General features: G+C 37.5%; 1 protein-coding gene across 4 annotated transcripts in view; it reads right to left on the bottom strand.

Annotated features, from left to right (window-relative positions):
• LOC134539483 (glutamate receptor ionotropic, kainate 2) overlaps window positions 1-22,403 on the bottom strand; it is a 639,484-nt gene that overhangs the window by 12,906 nt on the left and 604,175 nt on the right. For 3 of the 4 annotated variants that reach the window (XM_063381555.1, XM_063381553.1, XM_063381554.1), the window contains exons 10-11: window positions 15,099-15,203; window positions 12,560-12,817 (exon numbers count right to left, since the gene is read on the bottom strand). In XM_063381555.1, coding sequence (XP_063237625.1) covers window positions 12,560-12,817; window positions 15,099-15,203 — 363 coding nt within the window. Of the gene's footprint in view, window positions 1-3,908; window positions 4,215-12,559; window positions 12,818-15,098; window positions 15,204-22,403 lie in introns of all 4 variants that reach the window. The other variant, XM_063381552.1, reaches the window with a different exon arrangement.

Genomic DNA, 22,403 nt, shown 5'->3' with positions numbered 1-22,403 from the left:
CTTGTACCATAGAGTCATGAAAATAAGCACCATGGGTATTTGTTACTATATGCAAAGAAAATAGAGCAAAAGTAACATTGCTGTTCAAATATATTTGTATTCTGATATTTATGTTATAAAAAGAAAAGGCAGTCTTTTAATTTAATTTTGAAAGAAACTTGATGTTTCACATCCAAAATTGTGGAAATATGAGACAAAACTTTAAAATAAGTACACATGAATTCATTAAAAAAATGTAAAAAAACTGTATGTCTTAAATTTTGAAAGAAAACTTATTCTTTTCTGAAATCAGCTTGTAAATATAATTTGTATTTGGGTTTCTACTACCTGTAGATACTGAAATATTTGCGAAACCTCTGATTTGTGTGAATAAAACCTACCTAAAAAAAACCTCTTAAATAATTATCCAGCAATAAATACTGGAAAATTTGGTTAAAAAAACCAAGCTTCCCAAGAAAGAATATTAAAAACATTTTCCTGCTTGTTCAGAGACCTAAGTCGACTTCAATGACTCCCCATCACAAAAGCACACTGGCAACTCATGCAATTGCACACAACAGACAAAGAAGACAAAGATAGTTTGCAAGCCGGCAGTAACACAAAAACATCAAATTTAACATTCACAAAGACTCTCGGAGAAAACCTAGAGGAATTGAACCCTGCCACAGTGTTAGACATAACTAATGTCTTACCAACCGAGGTGTAATGAACTGAATAGAGAAAATAAAGTAATTGTTGCATCCAAAAAGGCTTTAGCGATAATCTGCATTACAAGGCGTTGCACCTCTTGAGTGTGCATTTAATCAAATTGGCCAATATTGTTCTGTTGGTTAGTAATCAAAATATATGGGCTCTACTAATTATCGTGATATTTGATGTAATGAGCTAAAATTGTAGTCTTACTTCATTTGTTTAATTATTTAAAATTCTTGTAGATTAGATTCTAAAATAAATTTTCTCAGTTGCTCGGTAATTTCATTATCCATTGATCAAATGAAAATCTTTTGCATCTGTTAAAACTATACAGTATTTTGATATGGATACAGACTTATGTTATTACTGAAACTTTAAACATTACGTGTAACTAATGGAACCTATGATTGGTTCAGAAGTGTAAATGGCCAAAAAAATATGTTTTTATATTATTTTCAGCAGGATAAGAAGCAAGGATCATGTACCACATTGAGGTTAGTACATATAATAAAAGAATAAGATTATGAACATTGATTTTGCTCACCTTTGTTTTTCAGAACCAAGTAGCTATTTTGCTATTGAGTGCACACTTAAACAAGCTCCTGAATGATATTGTCACATCTCCCATGTGACAATATTATTCTCTGTAGTAAAGTTATGTCATTGATTGGACTACCATGAGTGTAACAATTTCGAAGCACCTGCGAAAGCAGAACTATTAAACATATATTATTAAGCATTAAAATTTATAGAATTATATCTTAAAACATTTAAATTAGGGTCTTCACCCCTGTCAGCAAGCTATTTTTTTTTTAAATCACACAATACTAAGCTTGGTGCTAGTTGACTATAGTAACAAATTTTTTCTTTCTATAGCACGTAGTGTAAGCAACTATGAGTAATTAGGTAATTTATTTCAGAATAAGCTGGTTATTCGTGAAGTGTGACAATTCATGTGAACGTAGTTGTTTGATGTGAAATACGATAAATTCATGCTGGAACAGTTCCGGCCGAGAAGCAAACATCGACCACACTAAACACAGACAAGCTGGTGCTTATTTCAGTGAAACTATATTACATGCAATTCCTGTGTCGGAAACACGAGTCAAAACAGAGACACTGAAATATCCATGCACTTGGAAAAGCGAAGCAGCCAAATTGTTGCAGCAAGTCTTGGGAAATGAAATGCTGCAGTTTTTAGTTCATTTGCAAAGTGAGCAGTATTAAAGATACACATCTATAAAATGTATTGAGTACACACATCAAAAGCTCATGCAGTTACATGCAAAGTAGAATGAAAATAACTTTTCTCAAATTGAATGTAATTTATTTACGTCGCATCACTGCCACATAATAATATGACAGAGGAAAAAATCATTACTTTTGTTTTTAAACAAAACCATGATGGATGACTGAATATTTTTAATGGTTGAGAAAATCTTAAAAACAATTTTTGTGACTTGCAAACCTAAAATAAATATCCTGTAAACTCCATATCACTATGAGTTATAAATATGTACTAAAATATTGGCTTCTAAAATTTTTTAAACTCTTTAAAATAGTATAAATCAGCTCATATCATTGGTGCTTATTCTCATATAGCTTGGCTGATGCAAAAGGGAGAAAATAAGGTATGAACCGGCTATTATTCAGGTGAAACTATGAGACACAGTCATTATTTAAGTTTAAAGTTACGTCTGCAACTCGAAGCAGTTATATAGCTATGAACTTTTATACATATCCTCCCTTTCGAATCATAAATCATTCAGTGGTCCTTTTTCTCGTCGAAGCACTGAATAATGCCAAACATCACTGAGCAGTCACGTGAAGAGACCTGTAAGTAACTATTTGTCTGGAATTTCTAGACTTTCATGGATTAAAAGAAGGGGAAAAAGTAGAAACAAATGAGTATCTACATCCTAGGAATTTTTAAGATTGTTCAACACATTTTATGTTGATGCATAGTCATGAAACAATATATGCATGTAGAGAAAATTTCTTTGTACGGTGTTTGAAAGAATGTGACGTTGCTTTCAACCAGGGCTGGCTGGGAGCAAGCCCGGTTTCAGAAGGTCGGGGGGGGTGGGGGAGTGATGTGGTGCGTCGGAAATTGTAAAATCCTATCTTATTTTTAATGCTATGTTAAGTTTAATTAAATTCAAGTGGTAGTCATTTCTTTCATCAAAAAAATATAAAATAAATTAATAAAATAAATATAAAAATATTAATGTACAACATTTGAGACCATAAATTTGTAAATAATCCGAGTCATATATCTGCCATGCATCGTTATTTTGTGCGATACGTGTTCCTGGATCTGGAGCGGGCATGGACTATGGAATTCAGCCATTTTGTATTAGGAGTGGACTTAAATGAGACGTTAAACTGTTATAAATAACATAAAATTTACGGATGTTGTATTTTAACTTCCAAATTTCGATTTAAGGGTTCTAAACACATGTGGAAGAAATGAGTGTTTTATGGTAGTCTCTTTTTTGATTTCATGTTTGAAATAAGAGAACTAAAAACCTGTGATTTTAGGAAGATCCATGGATAATTTGTAACCAGTGTATGTAGGGAAGGGACGTTCTTTCTGGAGGACAGTGGTGAAGTGTGTGTCGCGAAGGAGGCCTCCTGGGAACTGGTGAAGTGTGTGTCGTGAAGGAGGCTACTGGGAACCGGTGAAGTGTGTGTCGCGAAGGAGGCCTACTGGGAACCGGTGAAGTGTGTGTCGCGAAGGATGCCTTCTGGGAATCGGTGAAGTGTGTGTCGCGAAGGAGGCCTACTGGGAACCGGTGAAGTGTGTGTCGCGAAGGAGGCCTACTGGGAATCGGTGAAGTGTGTGTCGCGAAGGAGGCCACCTGGGAACCGGTGAAGTGTGTGTCGCGAAGGAGGCCTCCTGGGAACTGGTGAAGTGTGTGTCGCGAAGGAGGCCTACTGGGAACCAGTGAAGTGTGTGTCGCGAAGGAGGCCTACTGGGAACCGGTGAAGTGTGTGTCGCGAAGGAGGCCACCTGGGAACCGGTGTGTGTCGCGAAGGAGGCCTCCTGGGAACCGGTGAAGTGTGTGTCGCGAAGGAGGCCTCCTGGGAACCGGTGAAGTGTGTGTCGCGAAGGAGGCCTACTGGGAACCGGTGAAGTGTGTGTCGCGAAGGAGGCCTCCTGGGAACCGGTGAAGCGCACGAGACTGCTCAGCGGGAGGGAGACTCCACGGTACCTTGGGGTTGAGGTCGGAGCCCTGCTGCATGAGCGTGCCGATGGTGAACCAGAAGCTGTTGGCGAGCGTGAAGTCGTTCTCGACGACGAGCAGCGCCGCCCCCGGCTGGTCCAGGGGGTCCGAGGGGCAGGGCCCGGGGGGACACCACTCGTAGGGCGAGAAGCGCGCCACCACCCAGATGGTGAGCGACACCAGCAGGTAGGCGCCCAGCATGTACAGCCAGATCTCGGCCGCCAGCGGGTTCAGGAACGAGAACAGCCGGCTCGGCATGCTTTCCGAGACCTTGGACCGACAACCAGCGAACCTCTGCCACCCCACCTCCCCGCTGGTTCGCCCAACACCCTCCCCGCCAGCCTCCACGTCGCCAACAGCTTCACACACAACCTGCTCGCACTCTCGTGACACGACCACAGACCTTTGGTAACTGAATAATTGTCTCAAGTTCCACAAGTACGTGTGTACCTTGCACTTACCGACGACACTCAAGGGATGAGGAAAGCCCAAACAATGCAAGTTTCGTGCACCAATGTTACATTTTGGAAAACAAAATTATTAACGCCCTTTCTTGAATCTACCATCAAAATTGATAATATAATGTAAACATGTGACGTTTAGTGAACAAAACTTGCGCACAGTGGCTGGTAAAGAAACATGCGGTGAGGGATACTTCGTAGGGTCTGTACCTGATGCTGCATGTCTGTGCCCTCACTTGCCATTGCTGTAGGTTATTGGCATTCATTAGCTAGTAAACACCATATCGTCACTTTATATCAAAAGTAGCTAATAACCCGCGGCATCTCAGGGCATTGCCGATGTTTTACAACTGTTAGAAAAGTATGAGTTCAATTCCAAACGTTTTTACTAAATTAAACTGATGCACGTGTCTCGCCATCACCTGATTATGCCCCTTCTGAGCTGGAGCGTATTTCCACAACAACAGGATAATGGAAACGAATGTGCTAAGAGAAGATTTTCACCAACCACTCCCAGACACTGCTACCAAACTCTTATTATGAATGGGAGACCAAGAGCTATCTACCACAACAATCGCGAATGGGGGCAATGGATTGTTGGGGAGAAAAGTGAGTGTTTACGAACACATTCGTTACACTCACCATCTTTTGGCTAATTATCGTTTTTACTTATAAAGTTTTTATTATTTTTAACCTTGCTAATTGATCTGCTCAATCAATTTGTTTCTTTCTCTCTCTACAAGTTATAGGTAGACGCTGTGCAATCACCGATTAACAATCAAGCGAAAACAGCAAAAAAAAAAAAAAAAAAAACCTGAAACGGGTAAAGACCCGCGAGATATTAACGTTTCACTATCCGTCTGTCGTTTTCGTAATGCACTGAACCGGAACAAAAGGCAGCCAAAGAACCTTCACGGTTACGAAAAATTACGTGAATTTACAAAATTGAGGTCCGAGAGTGAAACAAAGTCAAGACTTACATATTTAATAAAAATAAACCACCAATATGTATTCTTGAACGTGAAACAAATTTTCACGTACTGTAACGCGAAAAAAAAAAAAAAAAAAACATGTCTGCCACCACAGCTAAATACTCGGCTGCTATTGGTCGAACGGTGTATAACGGAATTCGTTTTGTGTCACTGTATAAAAATACAAGTTTAACTAGTTAAAAAGGAAAACAATGTTTTAAACAAGGACAACACAAAATGAAAATGATAATAATATTAAAAAACGGCTATACACTTTTTGCTATTGTTGAATTTTAGGGCTAAGACATCTTTACGTCATTTTCTGACTCATTAATATTTTACACCACGAACGTTCTGTAAAGTGCGACGTACGTCATAATGTCACAACTTGTCACAGATTTTCTAAGCAACGTATGAATACATCTATATTAAACGTGACAATAATACAAATTAACTTAAAAAAATTAATGAAGAGGGATTATATTAATATACGAACATTATTACCTGTTCTATCATTGAGCTCAGTAGAGCAGCAAACAAACGCGCATACCAATAAACATATCCCGTAATATGTACGATTAGAGTTCGAACCCAACTGCTGTCAAAAGAAGAGGCAAATTATTTTTTAATTCGCACTTGTATCTATACTTAAGTCCAAAATCAATTTTTTTATTAACTTCCATTAGGAATTATAAACAAATTAATATTGAAACAACACAAATACATATTTTTTTTAGTCAATCACGTCGTTAATAGGTTTGGGTAACATTTTTAGCACAGCAAGCTCATTTCCTGAAATAACCCTTATGCTAAATGCAATTATGAAATTCCACACATAAGGAAATGAAAATGGGGTAAATTCAGTTTCATGATACAAAATGATAGGCGAAGCCATGAGTTATGCTCATGCAACGAATACAGTAGTGTGTAAGAAAAATGAAAACTTTTGGCAATTTTTCGTCCCCATATTTTTTACAAATATGAATATACATTTGTACTTTATTTTTATATCTTTGAAATGCATTATAACAAAACATTCGTACCCCATAGCACTGCAACAAAACAGTTCTACAGTACTACCGCACACTTTCGGATAACGTTATACTTTTGAAAAGTTTTAAGTTACGTATTATTTAATACCTTTTTTTTTTTTATAATTTTCTGTACTTTCCAATAAGTTTCCATTATTTTTTTTTTCATGCATCAGTGTATTGGTTGATTCTTAGTTTGCTTAGTATTACTTAAACAAAGTCCCCATAATTTTTAACCACACGGACGCCAATGTAAAAATTCTTAACTAAGGAAATATGGCAACATCCATTCACTAAACAAAAAACAAACATATTTTTTTTCTCCTTTTTACCGTAAATGGGAACTCCAAAATAATTTAAATTAATTTATATTGAGTTTATGATTATCTTTAATGCGTTCCATAACTTTTTTATATTTTTATAATATTAACCCCGTTACAACTAAAGAGGTGATATTTCGGAGAACGTATCATAAAATATGTTTATTAATCATTTCCAATTTATTAAATTAAGTTTGTTTTGATCAGAATATATTATTTTTTGAATGTTAAAATTATATTTATAATATTACACCTTTTGAAAAGTAGAACTTCAGCAAGCTGGAAAAAGGTAGATTTTGCATGTTTATAAATTACACCACATAAATTACATTCCACTTAATTAGCTGTAGAAACATGGTTTTTATAATAATAATAACAAATTGGCCACCTTGCCACCGCACGTATAGTTGAAAAAAGGTAAAGGGTAAAACATGATATTAAATCACATTTTGGTACGTTATTTTCGCTCAGTCGAATATTTGATTTATTTATATAAAAACTAACGTGCCCCCGTTTCACTGCGTTTGGGGTCGAATTTGTAAAAAAATTATGAAAGTACTCAACGTAATTTTTTTTTCATGCTAAATTTCTTACATAAAACTTTATTCTCTTAAAAAACCAAAATTCGGAACTCTATATGCTTGTTTTTCATTCTTAATTTTTAATTGGTAAATCTAGTAGATTCGTATATATGCTTAGACAAAACTTAATCCATTTACACCTCTTAAAGGGGAAATGTGCAAAACTGTAAAATAAATATTGGTTTATTATTTTTACCATTTAATTTATGCCTTTCTTAATTGGTAGCGGAGATAAGGTATTTTTAAAAAACAAATGAAAACTTACCGCGTTTTACTCCATTAAAAAGAACTAAAAAAAATAAGCAATATTCAATTGAATTCGAAGTGTACTGTTTTTGGATACACCTACAGCTTTTATCAACTTTAGAGGTTGCATTTCGAAAGGAAAAAAAAAAAAAAAAGGTGGTCGGTAGAATAATCTTAGAGATATAATTCATTATCTTAAACATATTTTTACCCTTCTTCATCCCCTTCGGGGTGAAATTCTGTAATTATATATATAGTCTAGTTTTTAAGTTAGCCAAATATATTTCTAACAAAAATTAATCAAATGTTCGAACAAACAAAATTTAAAAAACTATACTTATGAGTCCTCAATAATGTAAATAAAGTCACTTCCAATAAATTTTTTTTCCTCAACATTTTATCCAATGTACAGACTTTTTGCCTCAAACTATTTTTATTATTAGTATAAATTTTTGCACATTTTCAAACGCTTTCTCTCTTTTACGCACATTCCCGCCTATTTTAGTATTGTAACTTATGCTTAAATTCACTTACTAATGCATTCTTTTCGTTCGTTCTCCACATCGCTCATACTTTAAGATAATTCCGCAAAACTTCGCATGCTTCATATGTTTGCTTACCTTCTGAATATTTTTACAACCTTTGCATACTTTATCATATTTTTGCACATATTATAAATCTCACAATTTTTATACACACTTTAACATTTTCTTCATAATCTATGCACATGCTGCTTAATTTTACAAGTTTTTCTCACTTTAAAAATTAGATTCTGTTTAGTTATCTATTAAGAATGCTTGGTTTATTTTATGAGCATTCTTTTTTTTTTTAATTCTGAAAAGTGAAAATAAACAGTTTTTAATATTATTAAATTTTTTGAATGTCTCTGTTTTTTAAAAGTGAATGATTGCTGAATTAAAACTAACGCTTAGTTTCAAAACTACAACACACAATTTGATGTTAAATAGTTAAATAATTACTGAATGTTGTTATTCAGATTTATTGAGAAAACAAGAGATTTATAATAATTAAGTGCAATGGAATATTCTTTAAAAAAAGTGAAAATTATTTTTGGCAAAACTCCACGACCCCGGAGAAACCTACCAGGTTGGCTTCCATATGGGAGCACATAAAGAAACGTGCTCCCATATGGAAGCCAATTTAGCAGATTTTTTTTTTCCACCCAAACCGCTTCTTGGATAGCCTCACTTGTTGTAAGGGATTGTATTCCTATCAGACAAATGTCACCATTTGTCTGAGCAATCCGCCTTGGAGGAGCCGGGGCGCGAACCCGGGACCTTCAAGTCACAAGTCAGACGCTCTACCCCAGAGCCAAGAAGGTAGAGCGACAGAATTACTGCTGTTAAGGTTGACGTGGAAGCAATGACGGACGGACATACGCCGATACGTCGTCGCAGGTTATTTTTATGTCGAAGAAATCCAAGACAAGCAATTAAAAAAAAAAAAAAAAATTACGGTATTTGAAGAAAGAAACTAAGTTAGTATGTTAAGAACAAAAAAATATCAGCTGAACTAGACGCCATACATTAGTATCATTAAATTTTATGCCGCAATTGTTCATTTTTTAAATATTGAAAACTGAACTTCTTTAAAACAAAGATTTTCAAAGAACGCAATTAAGTGTCTGGCACAATTTCAGGGTTTTGCTGATATTTTACCACTATAAAAAAGTATGTGATTCATTGAAAAAATTTTTACTTACGAAATTGATGCAATAAATTGTCGGGTGTATAAAAGAGTGACTTTATAAGAAAACAGTTATATGTAAATTTGTAAAATTAGTTTCGACAGTCGTTCAGTACTCACTAGTGACGTAAACATTTAACTTCGGTAACGAACGAATTCAAGTGTTCTCATGTTGTTCAGGCTGCAAATAAATTTACAATACGAAACTCGACACGAGATTTAACGGAGAATTCTTTAAAATAATACAATGATAAATAATAAATAATACATACATTCGCTTTCAATATACCAAAACTTCTAATTGCGAATCACACAACACACATACTTACTTTCTGCGACCGCCGCTAGAATCCGCTGCCTGAATCGCAAACGTCACCTGTCACCATTAAACGCAGATATCAACTGTGCTGAACTTAGCTCTATCCGGCCACCCACAACAGAGTGCGTAGGACCACAGCCTAAGTCATTACACGCAAATACGGCAATTTCCACCCAGTTTTTTTTAAACCCACTTTACCAACTTTCTCCAATAAAACAGGTAAATAGTGTCCTTCAAAAAAGGGTGTGTATTATCAATAAAAATTAAATTTAGAGTGCGAACCATCGTACAGGTTTAACCAGGGGCGCTCTAAATAATTTTTTTATTGATAGTACACACATGTATGAAGGACGCTATGTACCTGCTATATTGGAGAAAGTTCGTAAAGTATGTTTAAAAAAAAAATAAAAAATTGCCGTAGTTACGTATACTGACTTAGGCTGTTGTTGTTCTAAGCTCTCTGTTCCGGGCGGCCAGATAGAGCTAACTTCAGCTCAGTAGGTGTCAGTTACGGATGAGCGAAATGGTCATTTTACAATACCCGTTATGGTAGTTATGATTCCAAGTAAATTAACGTTATCAGTTATTGGCATGAAGGTATATTTCCTTCATTTAGCTATTCCAGTCCCAGAGAACGACTAAAATTCATTACAACCATAAATATTATGGAATAATTTCAACACTGGAATTGTAATTTAATTATTTTTTCATTTATTTTTCATTATGTTGTTGTTGCCGATGTAACTATATATAATTTGTCCCAAGAATATTATTTATTTGTATAATAATGAATAAATGACATTTATATAATATTCCGCTTAGCTCTGACGTACAGATGCTAGTCTATTATTATAATACTGCCCATCTAGTTAAAATTACCTAAAAAGTTAATACTAAGTATAAAGTTTCTGCACATGGTGGAAGTTATGATTCTATCTTTATATAAATATATATATATATATAAAAAATTCTTCTTTCCGTGTGTATGTGACTGAACTCCTAAACGGCTGGACCGATTTTGATGAAATTTTTTGTGTGTGTTCCAGTGGATTCGAGAATGGTTTAGATTCACAATTCAATCATTACATAATGTTTTTTAATTAATTAATTAAATTAATGTTGTTCTTGAACTTTGGATGTTTTACATTGGATCCGGTAGGAAGCGCTGTGATCGCGTTATCGAATATACAAAAACATTTTATTTTTACTTCAGTTTGACCAGGCAGATGGTGCTGCAATTAGATTCAGGGAAATTTCCTGTAAATTTTCGAATTTAAAACGTTGAACAGAACAACGTCGGTTGGGTGCGCTAATAGCATTATGAAAATATTAAACTGAAACATTTTAAAACGCATATTATAATACTAAGTATATGTTTGTATATTTGTTTTTGCATAAATCAGAAATAAATCTGTAAATAATTAGTAGCTACAAACAAAACTTAACCTTACTGAGCTGATTATACATGATTAATGCATAATGTTATTAAAAAAATAATCCAGTGACGAGATTCGAAATACTTAACTTGAGGTTAATCATTGTAATGCCTTTTTATTTGGTATTTTAAAACTCTAATTCTTTTTACTATGACTATTTTAGTTTACCACATATATTCCGGCGTATTTTCACTATCATAAAGATTCATTTTGGTACACCAATACATTGGATATGTACCCTAGTTATTACCAAAGTGACTATATATGGGTTTATGTTGCTACACGTGGGTCCGCCATCTTTGTGAAACATTTCCGTTCATTGACGTCCATTCCATTTTCACAAAATTATGAACGCCTACCAAATGCCGTATATCGAGAGCTAAGCTGTTTACACGTCAAAAGAGATTGACGAGCCTGATTGGTACTGTAGTTTTGCGCTTCACTGAAATGGAAGAGACGTGGAATTTTTATTGTTTATCACTCTTAATTTAATGAAATATAATTCTGTAGACGCCATTTATATGTATACGTTTTAAGCGTGGAGTGCCCAAATGCATTTCTGTCACTTTCAATGTTTGGCCCTGGGACTTATTGTCATGGTAAATGCTAACTTCAGCAAAAATTGCAAATTCTTAAATTGTAATGGCAAATTATTGGGATGCGGGGAACTAACACTTTTTTTTCTTTTAGTTACTCCGGTGAGAATATATTTCTCCCCCGCTCTGTCATACACAGCCTGGGAACGTTACCCAGCAGAAAAACCGGGACGCCAACCTTAAGCGGCAACCTAAAGGCAAGACGTGACATCGCACCAAAAGATAGCGCGTTTCAATTTCAAGGAAACGCGATCTATTGAGGGAACTCAAAACTAACTCATAATTAGATCCATTAATTCTCCAGCCACCGCGAGCTTCACTAAGCGGACGGGTCTCGCTAAGGAGAAGGATAGGAAGTTGCCAGCCCTTACTATATGACCGTGTGGCAGACATGGATAAATGACACACACTCACCATTTGTATATCTTAGACCTATGACATCATGTTATAAAAAGAAACGAATTTACCCATGGCGATCACTTGAACGACATAGAAATCGATGCGCTGCAATCACACTTCGGCGTGCTAACTTTCATGGTGATCGGTCCAACAGTGTTGGAGTTTATCAACGTCATGTATACCAACATCCATGTATATTTATAGATAGACACGCTATATTAAATGTTAAATTTAGCCTGTGTATTTGATGGGAATTTGAATGTCAGAAATCAAAACCGCAAACGTCTAGAATAAAGCATTCGAAACGACTAGAATAAAGTATTAGAAACGTCTATAATAAAATATTCGAAACATCTAGAATAAGGTATTCGAAATGTCTAGAATAAAGCATTCGAAACATCTAGAATAAAGCATTCGAAACGACTAGAATAAAGTATTCGAAACGTCTAGAATAAAGCATTCGAAACGTCTAGAATAAAGTATTCGAAACATCTAGAATATAGTATTCGAAATGTGGCACAGACAGGCAGCACGCGGGAGCCGGGGGCTTGTCGGGCGGCGGTGAGGGCTACCTTGGGGTTAAGCCCCGAGCCCTGGCGCAGGAAGGTGCCCGTGATGAACCAGAAGCTGTTGGACACGGAGAACTGGTTCTCCACCACGTCCGACTCGGCGAGGCAGGGGTGCGGATTGTGCCACTCGTAGGGCGAGAAGCGCGCCATCACGAACAGCGTGAAGCTGACCAGCAGGTAGGCGGCCAGCACGTACACCCAGATCTCCGCCGCCAGCGGGTTCATGAAGGAGAAGAGGCGCGTGGGCTGGCTGGTGGGCACCTGCGACACTGGCTGTGCTCAGGCCGCGGCGTCCACCATTCAAGATGGCGGCGTCCATCATTCAAAATGGCGGAATGCAAGATGGCGGCCGGGGTCACGGTTCAAGTTAACATGTCCTCAGTGGTTTACTGGCGACTGCGGCTGCTTTAGGAACTAGCGACAATTTTTGGGGAATAAAATGAGAAATTTAATTTTCCCTCAAAAAGGGAATTTTTCCCTTGAAAAGGTAAATTTCAAATATTTTTTTTCTCGAGATTTTTGGTCAATTTGAGTCTACTTTTTTTTTTTTTTTTTTTTTTTTTCATATTTTGTCAAAATTTCGAAAGTTAAAGGTCATAGACATCCAAGATGGTATTTGTAAATGTTTACATAAAAATCAACAAACCGGTATCGCTAAAAAAAAAAAAAAAAAAAAAAAAAAAAACCCACAGTAATTCTCAGTTTGAATTCTCATCCGAGAATTAGTTGTTTGTGTTGTCCCAGTATCTAAATTAGTTAAAGTTATTTGATAACCGTTCCCTGAAAGACTTTCTCCAGTATTAACTACGCACATTAACGAGTGTGGGAAAAAAAAATCAAATTATTGAATATTTAGTTGTCTTTTCCATGGTCTGAAAAATAGTGCTTGTGTGGAACATCAATTAAAATATAAAACTAGGCGCCAATTTTAGTAATAAATATCTCGAGAAACGTATTTGATGTACGCAAAAATAACCATAGCCATGTGTTGTACAAAAATACAATATCTTTCCTTGTAGTAGTAGCAACTATTTCTTGGCAACCGGTTTCCAAAGGAATTTTTTTTTAAATAATTTTTTTTTCTGTGCAGAGAACACTAGGCAATATGATTCTGCAATGGTTCATCATTGCCTTCTGTAGGACAGAGGAGAAGGGACAAAATCCATTTTGAACCAGGGAAGGAAATTTCCTCGCCAGCTGTGGCGGCGCTAGACTTAGCCGGACCCTGGGTCATTTTCTCATGCGAGGGGCCTTACTAGGGGACCTAAGGGGCATATAAACGCCCCCAGAGAAACTGTATATTCGGAAACCCTCCCTCAAAAAAGTTAAAATATATAAAACATTGTTTTTAAGATAGTCTGACTGTTTAGCTAATTTACCTTAAGAAATGTATTCCTCATTAAAATATGAGTCAATAATGTTCACTTTATAAAATGAGTGGAGGTCTATACAATTTGAAAAAAAAAAAAAAAATGGTTGTCTGTAAAGTGGTTTACGGATGATAGTTTAACGTGACAACGTCATAACAAAACATTGATGAAATGATTGATCCAGAAGAAAAGGAAATATCATATCATATCATAAAACTGAGCCGTAATAGGTTTTTGCAACCAAAACATTTAGGTATTAAAAATATTATATTCTTTGAGGAAGAATTTTTTTAAAATTTTTTCTATCATTTGTATGATAAAATCTACCTCCACATACTTTTATGAATAAAACTGAATCATTTTTATTGAATTATCACTATTTTGTATGGATACAAAGAAAGAGTGAAATGAAAGGTACAATTTAATTAATAAATTTACATTTATTTGCCTTCATTAATTCAAATATATTTATTACTTTTGAAATGTTGCGTGCACCATATTTATTTTTACAAGTACAAAAAAAATTCCGCAGCTGCCGGGATTCGAACCGACAACCTATTAATTGAGATTTAGCGATGCTGACCTCACGGCCACGAGGCCATACTTGAAAATAAATTGTTTCAGATGTTATATATTCATTTATAAAAATTTTGTTCACGGTAAAGGAATAATATTATATCGTTTTTATAACACGATTTTATAACAAAATACGCATCCCAAATACACCAAACTTATTTATAATGTGTTACAATATTTTTTAAAACATTGTGCAAAAGATCCCGGGTGTAATTTGCATTATTATGTGTAACTGTAAAACACCATTGTTGGTTCAAAACGTATTTGAAAATTCAACATTACTTTTAAATAACCGTACCGATTGTGCTGAAAATCGGTGGACGATCGTTAAATTACATAATATTAATAATTCAAACGACGAAAATATGATTGAAAAGTCAAATCGATGGTTGCTCCAATCGAGTGGAAGAGAGATGCCACGCATGCGTACAATGAACAAACAGGACACATCCGTAGTGGGACACTTTTTCGTGCGTGCAGCCGGCGTTCATCGATTTATTAGACGTTGTCACGTAAAAAACAAACAAAAAAACAGGTGCGTAGGTAATAAAAACGCAGGACCTATAAAAACCACGTAATGCACTTGAGTTACTTACCTTGAACAGTATCCCTATCCCAAGGTTCATGAAGGGCTTTGTGAAGTCTATGACACTCTCCCTGGCGTAGTTGATGGTCATCGAAGCTACAGCGAGGTCTGCTCTCTGTAACAGGAAAAATAAATTGGTTGTCTGTAAAGTCGGTTTACGGACGATAGTTTAACGTGACGTCATAACAAAACATTGATGAAATGATTGCATACCTTTATGAATAAAATTTAATCATTTTTATTGAATTATCACTATCTTGAAGGGATACAAAGAAGGGGTGAAATAAAATCTACAATTTAATTGATATATTTACTTTTGTTTGCACTCATTAATTCAAATATGTTTATTACTTTAACGAACAGATTATTTTAACTATAACTTTTATACATGTTTGCTATTTAACTTCTTTCCAATCTGTGTTATTCTGTTAAGGATAGGACGATGATAGGAAAAGTAGGAAACGAATGGGAGTGTTTCAAGTTTAATGTGCTTCGAAAAAGTCAAATCGATGGTTGTTCCAATCGAGTGGAAGAGAGATAGATGCGGCGCAAGCGTACAATGAGCGTAACGGGACAATGTGCGTAACGGGACAATGTGCGTAACGGGACAAAATTGCGTAACGGGACACTTTTTCGTGCGTGCAGCCGGCCTTCATCGATTTATTAGACGTTGTTAAGTCAAAAAATAAAAATTACGAGTGCGTGTCTTCTCGCACGCTGGAAGTGAAACCTCTCAGATAGAAGGATAGGAAATAATTTTGTAAGGTGCAAATGCAAAAGAATACAAGCTTACATATAAGTGTACATGTAAGTGAGTGTATAAGAATGTGTGCAAATATCCCAGTATGCAAGTGTGCAAAGAAGTAAGTATACAAGTGCACACGTAAACAAGTATACAAGTGCACACGTAAACAAGTGTGCAAAGAAGTAAGTATACAAGTGCACACGTAAACAAGTGTGCAAGTGCATATATGTGCAGGTATACAAGTGCACAAGTTCACAATGTGTTCAAGTATGCAAACGTTCAAGTGTGCTACAATGCAAACATGCTATTGAGTGCTGATGCCACCTTCTGTATTCCAAACAAGTCATTTTGTAGCTAATTAAATACACAATGGAGTCTTGCAATGATTGTAAAACTTTCAGAGTCAAACAGTCGTCTGACACTATTTTATTCGCTCTAAGCGTTACTTTTATTTTCCATTACGATTTTTCGTTGCCTTGCCTTACCATACCGGCTGTACAGAAATATCACTTCAAAAAAATTATGTATGTTGAATTTCTTAATAATCTAAATCCTTCTGTTGTTTTTATAAGCATACTGTTTGTTTCGACATTCATCTTCTCGGCGAGGTGCTGATTTGCGTAATCGCCTTAGGAATTTGCATGCAAAACATCTAAATAACCCAGTCAGAGGGACACCTGAACTTTTTTCCACGCAGATTTGGTTAAGCCCGCTTGATTATGTCAGTCCGGCGACGTGTTTCTTCTTTGGACGCGTCGTGACTGCTAGCTGTTGTGCGGTCTGTGAGGTCGGGTTTTGCGAGCTACGCAACAACGCAACGTGTATAAGAAGTTAAATAACGTTGTTTTCAAATACCCGTTTACGAACGCAAGCATCGGCTAACTTTCAACTTCCCACAATTTGACTTGTCTCCCCGTCTTCCATGATTTTGATTTAAAATATTTAAAAAAAAAATAGTAGAATACGTGGTGTGTATGGAATGCTATCAATTATTTTTATCGATCACAATTCGTTTTTAGTTATTAAATTATCGCACTGGGAAAACGACTCCTTTAAATACAATTATTAAGAATTTACCACTCTTATGTCAAACAAAATTATGAAACGAAGCATTATAAAGACACATTTTTTTTTAAAGACGTTTACATTTTGAAGTTGCAGGATGTGACGTCTAATAAATTGCATTTTTTTTTATCATAGTTTTGTTACGTTCTTGCGCTTTTATTGTGCCTAAAGGGCGTGTTTCTTCCCCGAGTAGACTTCCTTCTTAATTTCTGAAAAAATACTGACGTTCCACGACAGACAAAAATAGTGGTTTTCCTAGTTAGAGGTATTTGTATTAATGAGGCGGGATGATAAGCGCGACGCTCGCTGGTGCTTCTAGCGCGGTGTCTCCTCTGGACTGGCGCGCAGTCTTCTCGTCGTGCACGAAACAATTATAACATTTGAGTGGTAACCCTAACATTACATGACGGAGAAAAGATAAAAATGGTTGAAACCAAGAGGGCGTACTTCAGATACGATTTTGAAATACAACAAGAAAATGCTTTTTTTCCCCTAAATTTTTATTCCAAATGTTCCTTTTAAATTTTTTTTATTAAATTTTAAAATTTTCCATTACAATATAAAGTTGTATCTACAACGTTTGTGCTCTATGGAGCACGCTGAAACAAGGACAGCGCTAATAACATGCTTTGCATAGGAAAGAGATAGTATATGCCCGGTCAAATGCACACTTCACTCTGAGGAAGAGACTCGCTATAGCCGGGGCAGGCGCGATACTGCTTGCCCTGGTCCACGCGTCGTTGGGGCGCATAGGAAACAGCTGACGACAGCTCAAGTAACAAGGCTAACGAAACCGTCCTGTCCTCTGGAGAAGGAGAAGCCTAAGATGTACATCAAGTTCTGTCCCTGCCCGAACACGCCCGAATATTCACCTTCGGCCAACCTCGGGATTTGTTTTATTTTTGCGCAGGGAAAATGAATTCAAATATTAAAAGTGGTCGGTTAGGTTAGCTACATTAAAACAGTTTAAAACACTATGGACGGTTAGTTAGGTTAGTATAGCTACATTAAAATAAACAGAGAAATATAAATATATATAAATAAACCCGAGGTTGGCCGAATGTGAATATTCGGGCGTGTTCGGGCAGGGACAGAACTTGATGTTCATCTTAGGCTTCCCCTGGAGAAGAGTATTTGCCTCCATTAAGGTAGGATCTCACACGCCGTGTTGACGGTTCTTATTTTTTGCCATAACTGACATTTAAGGGCTATTTATGTAAATTTAACTATATACTTCTCTTGTATTCGCTCTTCTGTCACTAATATTTCCAACGGATAATCACTAAATATAATACAGTAACAATTGTAAACGTTATAGAGTGTTGATTCATGTTCAAAATTCAAGAGTAACTTAAACAGTTTTAGATAAGTTCATGCGTAGTACTTACTGCTTTGTTGTTTTCTCGCTTGCAGCGACACCTGAACGTAAAGCGTTTTGTGTTGTGAAATGTTCTAAGTGTAAATAGGTTATTTCAATTAAACGTGCGATTCGTTTAAAGTCCGTACCGGTTACAGTCGCTACTTGTATTAAAGCCAGATGACTGCCGTAATGGTGAAGGCGACAGAGCTCTTTTTCGCTGGCCTCCACGTTCACATGACATAACGACATGTGATTTTTTTTCCTTTGGGGCTTTAATAAATGATCGTGTCTACGTTCTGCCGCTACCTAATGGATTGCCAGAGTTGAGTCATAGACTTGTTAACCAAATAATTTAACTTTAGGTTGGATGTAAGTCGTGTAACTAGAGGTGTACATATTAAACATTTTTAAGAAATTCCACGTTAGTTTACCTTCTGTTTGACGTACTTCCTGTTGTAAATAGTCTAAATTAAACCATTGGAACTGGTACATTCTTTAATGGACGCTTTTATATTGGGTTTCAGTCACGAAAGTGTTTGTAAATATTATCACTTGCGCAACTTTTTACAGCAACTGTTTGCTTAGTTTTGTGTGTTTTTTGTCTTTTTTTTTTGAGTATTTTTATTTATTTATTTTATTTATTAGTTTTTCTTCAACAGAAAAAGTTCTTAGCAATGGCGTATGTCCAAAAACTTACATCAAGTCAGCAACTGTATCACTTTTTTTTTGTAAATATCTGTTTTAATATTTATGACAGAACACCGCATGTATGAGTGGTTAAGTGTTAAATTCACAGAAATAGCACTTAACTGTAAGTAATGACGATAAAATGAAAAAAAAAAAAATCAACATGGCGTGTCAGACCCCCGCCCTCCCCTTAAAGCTGGGTTACATACACGCACAGCAAGAGCACATCACTCACACAGCATAGACGCGTAGAAGCTGTATGTACACAGATAGCAAGCTTTTACATTGGAAAAAACATCACCCGCAAAGGAAAACATCACACGTTCAGCGCACAGAAAAGTTTTTCGAACTTCAAACTTTTCTTTGTGCTGTGCCTCTAGATTTCTGTTTGCGGCCAATCACCGTCGTTCACTATTACTTCAGCGGCATAGAATAACTGACGGTTGTTTCGGTAGTTGCATTTCTAGCACGAAGAGTGAAAATAATTCGAACATGTATTTATTTGAAAGAAATTCATTTGGCGGGTTAAGTGTGCCAAGCCAAGCGTGAAAAGTATTCACGTCGTCTTGCGCAGAAACAATGGGGAACTTAACTACGCATTTTGCGAAGAAAAAAAAAAAGCTATGCCAATTACAGCAATAGAAACGGAAAGGAAAATGCAATGAACAATAATCGTGTCAGATAAGCAATAAATGCAAAAAAAAAGTCATATCACGTTACACAAAAAAAGCCTTTTAGAAAACGAAAAAAATAAGTTTATTCTCCATAGTTAAAGAGAAACAACCATTAACGCCGTAAAGAGATAAACAGGATCTTCAAAGAAGACAGAGCAACGCTGCTTAGAACTTCACACAGCTGGACAAGAAACAGGAGACAACTAAATTTAATTCCGTTGGAACTGCAGAAGTGTGTAAAAAAACTCATCGAAGATATCAAGGAGATAACTGAGGCGACATGCTTAGACGCCAAAATAAATATAACCATACAGCAATTGCCAACAAAAATATCGCTAGGCACTTATTGTGTAACATATGGATATTACGAATCTTCTTCCAAAAACGTATTGGCTCAGATATTTGTGTAGTTTTCCGTTACATTCTTGCCCGAGGGAAGCTGTGCAAGTTCCACAGAGAAGGTTTAATTGTTCCAATTTCCAAAACACATCGATCAGTGCAAGCAACAGACTACAGCAAATAACGTTTCTTTGTACGATGTGTGCGGTGGGATTCGTAGTCCTGTTTCCGGAATTCATTTCATAAACTGCATTTTTTTTTTTTTTTTTTTCGAGGAACGCGTTTCAGGCATAGAACACCCGGTATATATTCTCGAAAGCACTTTAAGTATGCGCATTTCACCTGTTTATTCGCCACTCAATGCCAAGGTAACCGCTCAAAACTCACTGTTGCACTATGCTTGTGACTTTTCCCTGTGGGGCTGTTTGTGAAGCAAGGTGTGTCCAGACAACCGACCAAGGAGCGCTGAAGACTTGAAAGCTCGTATCCGTCCCAAAGCGGCTCGTTTACGTCTCGAAGCGGCTCGTTTACGTCACGAAGCGGCTTGATCCGTCACGAAGCTGCTCGTATCCGTCACGAAGCTGCTCGTATCCGTCACAAAGCTGCTCGTATCCGTCACGAAGCGGCTCGTATCCGTCACGAAGCTGCTCGTATCCGTCACGAATATGCTCGTATCCGTCACGAAGCTGCTCGTATCCGTCACGAAGCTGCTCGTATCCGTCACGAAGCTGCTCGTATCCGTCACGAAGATGCTCGTATCCGTCACGAAGATGCTCGTATCCGTCACGAAGATGCTCGTATCCGTCACGAAGCTGCTCGTATCCGTCACGAAGCTGCTCGTATCCGTCACGAAGCGGCTCGTATCCGTCACGAAGCTGCTCGTATCCGTCACGAATATGCTCGTATCCGTCACGAAGCTGCTCGTATCCGTCACGAAGCTGCTCGTATCCGTCACGAAGCTGCTCGTATCCGTCACGAAGCGGCTCGTATCCGTCACGAAGCTGCTCGTATCCGTCACGAAGATGCTCGTATCCGTCACGAAGATGCTCGTATCCGTCACGAAGCTGCTCGTATCCGTCACGAAGCTGCTCGTATCCGTCACGAAGCGGCTCGTATCCGTCACGAAGCTGCTCGTATCCGTCACGAATATGCTCGTATCCGTCACGAAGCTGCTCGTATCCGTCACGAAGCGGCTCGTATCCGTCACGAAGCGGCTCGCACCACACCGGCAACGCTGCGCAGTGAAACGGAGCACTTCAGGGCCCGGCTAGAAGAATGCGTGCGGTTGGATGGACGTAATCTTCCTGGACGTTTTTATCAGGACGTAATCAATGCAAAGTTACGTCTCGTAAATGCTTTTTTTTTTAATGTACTTTTAGGCGGCAGAAATAAATTTTTCGGAAACTACGATTACTTTTTTTATAGACCTTCAAATTAGCCCCCCCCCCCCTCCTTTTTTTTTGCCGCACACGTTACCTTCTCACCGCGCCTGTGCCTCTTCCCCAAGTTCTTCATTCTCCGCATCTTCCTCCTCGCAGTCTCTTCCACCCGCACGTCCGCGGGTGACTGACGGCCGCAGCTAAGCGCGGGAATCCTCTCTAACCGCTCCTCCCCCCTACTCCTCCTCCACGACTACCTCCCCCACACACCCCCGAGAGACCGCGCTGAAACCACCAACTCGCTCATTTCATTACGTCACATGCAACAAATTGCTTCGTTACGCCGGGCCGAGGGAAGGAGGGAAAGGTTCAGGGGTTTGGCCGGGCACCGCAGGGGGGGGGGGATGTTCCACGATGACGCAAGACTGACTGCGACCCTTCCCCGTCCTCCCGCCGCATCAAGCAGCTCTGCGGCAGAGACTCGGCGGTCCTCGACCAACAGTTTGCCAGGAAATCTCCAAGGCCCCGCCCACCCGTGCGCACACGGGAAGCCTTATTTTCACAGACGAGAGAGCCGAACGCCCGATCGTGTATCTTCGTTTTTTTTTTTTTTTTTTTGGTTCATTGTAACTCATGATAACTAATGGTCAATTAGGTTAGGTTAGCTACATCATAAATACTTTAAAACATCGCGGACGGGTGATATGGTTAGGATAGCTACATTAAAGATACTGTGAAATCGTGTAAACGGTTTCCTAGCATGAACTTCGGGGAACTACGGTTTTCGCTCTCTCGTCTGTGAAATGAAGGCTTCCCTCTGCGCACACACGGTGCGCGCAACTTCAGGAACAAACCGCGCGATTTATTTTAATTTTGTTAAAAAATTCATCAAACAGTTAATACTATAAAAAATTACCTTCGGTTTTGTGAACTCTGGTCTGCGCCATACGCCACAAATGGCAGCACTGTGGTTACACATTTCCGTTCCACGTAACTTCCGTTTCCATTCACGAAATATTCTCCTGACAAATGCCGTATAACGTTGCGAAAGTGTTTAGCCGCAAAG

This window comes from Bacillus rossius, chromosome 15 (genome assembly GCF_032445375.1).
Source record: "Bacillus rossius redtenbacheri isolate Brsri chromosome 15, Brsri_v3, whole genome shotgun sequence".
NCBI lineage: Eukaryota > Metazoa > Arthropoda > Insecta > Phasmatodea > Bacillidae > Bacillus > Bacillus rossius.
The sequence above is the reverse complement of the archived record's forward strand: the minus strand, read 5'-3'. Positions and strand labels throughout refer to the sequence as shown.